The sequence below is a fragment of the Medicago sativa genome, chromosome 7 (genome assembly GCF_051527215.1).
Source record: "Medicago sativa cultivar Bolivia chromosome 7, Bolivia_mono, whole genome shotgun sequence".
NCBI classification, from domain to species: Eukaryota; Viridiplantae; Streptophyta; class Magnoliopsida; order Fabales; family Fabaceae; genus Medicago; species Medicago sativa.
Genome location: NC_140755.1, coordinates 65,846,790 through 65,853,496, shown reverse-complemented (window position 1 = coordinate 65,853,496; position 6,707 = coordinate 65,846,790). Strand labels below are relative to the sequence as shown.

At 34.5% G+C, this 6,707-nt stretch overlaps 1 protein-coding gene and 1 long non-coding RNA gene across 2 annotated transcripts; one reads left to right on the top strand and one right to left on the bottom strand.

The window, feature by feature from the left end:
* The first annotated feature begins 833 nt into the window (after window positions 1-833).
* On the top strand, window positions 834-2,129 carry LOC146907773 (uncharacterized). Its single transcript, XR_015018244.1, has 2 exons — window positions 834-1,216; window positions 1,524-2,129. It is a non-coding gene; the product is annotated as an uncharacterized LOC146907773 (long non-coding RNA).
* Window positions 2,130-2,282: 153 nt separating this feature from the next.
* Window positions 2,283-6,348, bottom strand: LOC146907772 (uncharacterized). Its single transcript, XM_085724880.1, has 3 exons — window positions 5,921-6,348; window positions 2,896-5,279; window positions 2,283-2,763 (listed from the first exon to the last, which is right to left on the bottom strand). Exons 2-3 carry the CDS (start codon window positions 5,176-5,178, stop codon window positions 2,527-2,529), a joined length of 2,520 nt encoding a protein of 839 aa, XP_085581006.1. The 5' UTR covers window positions 5,179-5,279; window positions 5,921-6,348; the 3' UTR covers window positions 2,283-2,526.
* Between the last annotated feature and the right edge of the window lie 359 nt (window positions 6,349-6,707).

Genomic DNA, 6,707 nt, shown 5'->3' with positions numbered 1-6,707 from the left:
GTTTCACGGATCGAACATAAATGGGAGATGAAGGTGGCAGATTCAGACATGAAAGTAGGAATTAAACAAAAAGGAGGTTATGATTCAGATGAAGGTGGGGTGATGAAGTTCTGATGGGTGTGTTTTTTTCATTTTGTTTCTTGGAAACACTTTCAAATGAAATTTTGTTATGATTTTTAATTAAAATGAAATAATTTGTATAATTTATATGGACCAAATTGGATAGACAAATGTATCCATATATTGATTTAGTCAACCTTTAATATATACTTTCTTGAAAATGAAATATAAACAAAAGTGGTAGTTAAAAAGTCAATATACGTGGTTAAAATTTAAGTCCATATACATCAACTTTTCAACTTCCTTTTGCTTATTTCATTTCGGAGCGAGTATATATGAATGCTAACTAACTCCATTGTTGGAAAAATTTTGATTGTACCTACCAGCGTGCTTTTTCTTGAGTACAGTAGTTGTTTGATTCATAAACATTTTTTTATCCCCACTTATACTAGCTATATAAATTGTGTAAATAAAATGTAATAGCTATATTATTTTGCAGAGGAACATTGATAATGTTAGGGGTCAGAATAGTAAATGAAGGTTGTCACTCTGTGTTCACTGTAAGTATTGTTTTGTCTCTTAAGCATAATACTTAACAAAAATTAGACAATATTAACTGGAACGTTGCTATAGATTAGAGACTTTTAATGGAACATTTCAGGTGTAATTTCTTGAGCACAAATTAAAATTGTCTATTCAAAGTGCAAATATCATTATTAGAGGAAACCAACAGTGAGGATTTTCCAAAATTTAATTACATTCCATGTAACACAATGTATCAAAGTGCAAATGTTAATATTTCACTTGCTCGGATTGTGGACGAGGATTGCTGCTCCAATTGTTCAGGCGACTGTCTTTCCATGTCATTTCCTTGTGCATGCTCTCAAGAAACTGGTGGAGTATTTGCTTACTCTTCACAAGTTTCGTCGAGTGAAAAGTTTTTAACATATTGCATGTCTATGGTAAAGGAACCCCAGCATCATCATTATGTGTATATAAAGAGTGTCCAATTGAGAGGACTAAGAATGAGACCAAACCTGAACCATGCAAGGGACATCTGGTTAGGAAGTTTATTAAGTAGTGCTGGAGGAAATGTGGATGTGACATGCAGGGTGGAAATCGGGTAGTGCAACGAGGTTTAAGCCGTAAATTGCAGGTAAACTATTCTCTGAATACTCTTGGAACTTATCTGTTGATTTTTCTTTTTTTACATAGTTAGTTTTATGATGTTATGTCAGATGAAATTATGGAAAATACAAATGCAATATGTTTAAGGAAGCATTTATCTCTTTGATTCTCTATTTATATTCCATACCTTTATAGTATAATGAAGATTTGCCTAAGGGATTCTTTGTCTGTGAATCTCCTATCACTTTGATACAATGTGTTACATGGAATGTAATTAAATTTTGGAAAATCCTCACTGTTGGCTTCCTCTAATAATGAAATTCTAATGTTTTCAGAACCCTTGCTGACTTGTTCAACCACACGTTTAAAGGAAAAAGAAAGAACATATTCATATGGCTTAGCTGAGTAGAAGTTTCAATTTTATTGCAAAATTTCCATAAGCTACTAGAAATTAACAAACGTGTGAAAAGGTTTTCACAAAGCTTCTTCTGCAAGGTATATTCATATCTTGGTAGGTGATTTCTATAGGAGTGTGCTCCAGTGAGCTTCATTGTTGAACAAGCTGGTGGAAAAGGTTCAGATGGCTACCGAATAGTACACTTAAACATTCACGGTTACGATCGCAGTATCCTTGATATTGCAGACCATCACAGTCAAATGCGACATATGCAGCTTCAGTTGCGGTTGTACTGCAATCGCAAAGAAATCAAATACCTTATGGACATATTCATCAGTGTGTTCCACTTTACATTGGAAGCACAGAGGAGGTAGAGAAGGTGGCTCAACTGATCTGTTGATCCCATGAAATTTGTTTTGTTTATGAAGCTTATGCTCAATTAAAGTTTTCCGCATTGAATTGGTGTATCTATATATATGTTATTGGTTGACGATGCATGTTATTACTGATGTCGACACATGTGAATTGACATGTGTTGACTCGACATTGACACATGTGATTACATTCAATTAATTCGTTAGCTTAAATTATTACAGATGTCGACATGTTGGTGCCATTGTCATATCTAGTACTTGTGTCCGTGATTCATAGATCATCGATATAGTTTCACCAGTTCAGTTTCACAGTGACCGAATTGTGCAGTAGATAACAGTAATAGTTTTATTCATTCATTTTGTCTTATAAAATTATAGTATTGGTGCAGTTGTTCCTTTGTACAATTAATACAATAATATTACAATGTGACAAAGACTATATAATCACTATAAAGGAAAAAAAAAAAGGAAGTAATTGGAGAAATATTTCACATTGCACCAACTTAGTCTCCTCAGCTACTTAGATACACATAACAGATAAGCTATGATGGTAGAAAAACATGTACTTTAAACTCTATCAACAGGAGAGAGTGGTGGAACTGAATTATAATATTTATTTGCTATCTCCTTGGAATTTAGTTCCTTACTCATATCCAAGGTGTTTGGTAGTTTCTTGCTGCTTAAAAGAGAGACAGATATAAAGAAAGCTTGTAAATGAGTGATTGTTGAACTGAATTCAACTGAGTAGAATCCTTCCTTCAATGGCTCCAAATTGAATAAGGCTGTGTCTTGCTCAGTTCCTTCCTGAAATTTATGACAAGAATGATGCTAAAGTTGTTAAATGAGCTATATCATCATTAAAAATGCTCATGCTATGATTAGTTAAGTTGTTTATCCAAACATGATGTGATAGAAAAGTAAACTGTAAAAGTATACCTGAACAAAAAGTTGAAATTTCTCAAGGTGAGGTTTTGAACTCAGGTTCTGGTTAGAGAGAACAAGAAGTTTGCAACCAACATCCCAACCTCCACAGTCACATATTCCGCCTAATTTCCATCGATGAATCAACGGAGAAGGCTCTCCTTTGTTCGGCGAAGCATGTAAGCCACCTGGAAGTATAACTGTAATGCTACTACCAGAAATATCATTTTCTTGTGGTATGCAAAAGCATCTTTTATCTGCAAGGAGACACTTTAAGCATTCCTTCTTCAGCAAGTTAAGATCATTTTCACAAGGGATCTCGATAACAGCAGCAGCCAGCTCCTTTCTCTTGACGAATTCTTGCGGCCGTTGATCCTGCTGATCGATTCCAATGCCAAACAGGACATAATCTTTCACCAGACACTGTCCCTTGAAGCTCTTGTCCTTTGATTCAGTGATTTTGGAGCTAGAAATTTTCATATGACCAGCAATATTATAGGCATATCCACAGTTCTTTTCTTTACTCCAGTGACTCGTCCATCTACCGCTCTTTTTCTTAATTTCATCAAGAAGGTAGAATGTGAAATAGCAGCTTCCATCGTCCTTCTCCGGCGAAGCTAAACTATTCATGGTTGCTGCAAGAACCTTTCTTTCACTGTTGATCACAAAATGAAACAATGGCAGTCCATTTTTTATTGTTAGTTGCAAAAGAGCTTTAATTGATGATTCCTTATTTGTTCGAAAGCTCGTTGAATTTGGGCTACCTATCGGTGTCAAACTGCTTTCAGATGAATGATGTTGTGCGTTTGATGCTTTATTCTTCCATATAGGATCTAATAACCTCATGAAGGTGCTTGATATGTTTCTCTTATGACCATTCACCTTATTATCTTTGCTAGAATTATTCAAACGAGAAGAAGATTCAAATATCAATGGACCGGACTTTGCACTAACTGGCATGGAGCTTTGTTTTGGAATGGTAGGTCCCTCCTTGAAACTTAAACTTCTACCTATCCGATTCAAGCCGAAGCTAGGCTGATTTTGGGATACGTTATTCCTGTCACTCTCAGTTGATTCTTTCGTATTACCGGTAGAACATTGATTTCTTAGCTTCGTGTCTAACATATCCTTTTCAATGAAAGTATCTCTATTAGATTGGAAACTAGACATCTTATTCGAGCGACCAGGTTTGTTCGATTGAACAGATGAAAAATCAATATCTAAATCACTATCGAAACTGTCTCGTGTTGTTTCTGAAGAAGAAGCAAGATCGGTCACAGAAGGGAGAATTACACTTGAATGTATAGTTTCAGAACATGCATTTTCAGTGTATGCCTCCTCAGGAAGTGAAATATATGATGAGCCACTCAGGCTTGATTCTGAAAAAATTTCATCAGATGAAGCTATTGATTGAGAAAGCGGAAAATAGTCTTCAAAATTTGACTGTAGAAATTTCCGTGGACGAAGCAAAACAATATCTCTTGGAATGCCATGAGAATGTTTTTGATCAACATCAGTACCCGAGTCCTTCCACTGATCCATCCTTACTTTGGTTTCATTGCTTCTGGAACTCACTTTCTTCTCGGAACCAACTGACACACCTTTATCTTTTCGTTCTAAAGGTGGAAGTCGATTTTCAAAACCGGAATTAAGACTTCTCTCTTTTTTCTTAAGGCTATGATGTTGCAAACCCTGCATGCTTATAGCTTCATCGTGATAATCACTCCTTTTCTCTTTTTGAAGTGATTTCTCTAACTGAATTTTTCCATTGGACTCAAATTCCCTTGATTTCATTCTGTGCTCTCTTTCAATGATCTTTTTACCAGAATTTCGACGTTGTTTAACATTCTGTGAAGAACACAAACCTTTTTTATCATCAAGCTTTTTATGCCTTCTAGCAGTTGAAGATGATGCTGTGGCAACCCTTGATGATGATGTCTCTTCATTGCTATCGAACAATTGGTTCTTCTTCTTCCATTTTTCGAGCTGCGACCAATCAAGAACACCGAAATTTAAAGCCTTCTCTTGGATGTTTTTTCTTCCTTTATCAGAACGTTTGAGATAACCTGGCAAATTAGACATGTGCTTGACAAGCTCTTCATGTTGCGTTGTTGAACTTTCGTTCACACTCTCGCGCTTCAGAATCTCTCCTAATGTATCAATTTGTGGTTTTTGACAGTGATCAACAACAAATTCTGTTTTCAACTTATGTCGATTCCTTGACTGCATAGCTGCCTTTGCGCCGATTTTCTCTTTTGCTTTATCTTTCTGAGGTCTCAAGTCTATATCGGACCACATCTCATCAAAGGGTTACTTCAACAGCTCATATATATTCAAATTTCAGTTCCTATAATCTCATACATCAAAGGAGTTTTTTCCTTGATCTACCAATTGTATTTCTGGAAATGTAAACAACTGAATCAGTTAAGCAAATAGTAAAAAAAAATGTCAAAAAATATGATGCAAACATTACTTACAATTCCAATTGTAACGATTTTTCAAAAGGAACTTTGATGGCAATTCAATAAAGTATATCCATATGCACAATAACAAGTGATTGAGTTCAAGAGGTTAGTGAACTCTAGTTAATGACAAATCGTTCGGAAGGACGTGAGTTTGAATCCGAACTGAACATTAATAAACATGACTAACAATATAACATACGAAAATTTGACTTTTGAGTTTGAAACTAATAATTAAACATTAATTTGTATATTGTGATGGGAAAAAAAAACTCAACTTAAAAGTTAGAACACATACTCAAGCAGATGATTAATGCGTAAAGAATGGGATTACTAACATTAAACACAGGTTAACAAGTGGAACAAAACCCAATTCATATATGACATCACAAAACATATGCAACCACTAAATTAAACAAAAATACAAAATTGAAGAGAAACATACCTAGAAGCAATGATAAAAAAAACTTTGCTTTCAAGCCAAGATTCATTTTATCTTAAAAAATACAAAATACCCAGAAAAGAAAACACTGAGAAAATGAAGAATCCAAAGTATTATGAAGAATCATAGAACTTACCGAATTAACACGGAAAGAAAAATATATATATTTTTGAAAACTCGGTATCTAGCTCAATAACCGACTAATTCTGGACGGTCCAAATCACCTAGAAAACAAAATATGAAGGCAAAAATGGTTGGAAAATGGTTTGGAAGATCCCAAGGAAGATCCAAAAGGTGAGAAAAAAGAATGAAGAAAGTTAAGGTTGGAAGCAAAGTAAAGACTAAAGAGGAAGTGGAAATTATCAATGGTAGTGGCACTGTGTGTGGTGATGAATCATAATTCTTCCCACGTTATTGTTCATCATCATAATCTCTACTTTGTTATTCGTATTGGTATGTAATAATGTTGTTAATATAATTAAAAATACATGTATGTGTGTATAATTTAATTGTGGAATAAACAAAAAGGGAGTGAAAGAGAATCATGGTTTTTGTATATGTTACGTTACAACCTGTGCGTGTGTCTGGTTTTGGCGGGGGGAGGGGGTCTACCATTTGGTTTGGGTCCCATTGGGAGCTTTGTTTTGCTTTCACGAATGTATATGTTTGAGGATTGGGTCCCACTCAATTCCAACTAATTTTCTTTATGGATTATATTAGCAAAGTAGTACATAGAAAGGAATATCATTAAGTAGCTAAATCAATTGAAATAATGTAAGCAATACTATTAGAAAGAAGAAGAAAAAAAAGCAAAACTAGAAGTACAATCTTAAATCCAAACAATATTAATGAAGGATAAAGTAAATTTAACTAAGTGGTGAGCATAAGCATTTGCATAATGTTTAAATGATTTAAAGTAAAAA

Bases quoted from the DNA above. Each gene is read 5' to 3' on its own strand.
- LOC146907772 (XM_085724880.1), bottom strand. From the start codon at position 5,178: ATGTGGTCCGATATAGACTTGAGACCTCAGAAAGATAAAGCAAAAGAG. The intron at 2,764-2,895 runs GTATACTTTTAC...CATAAATTTCAG, and splicing joins AATTTCAACTTTTTGTTCAG to GAAGGAACTGAGCAAGACAC.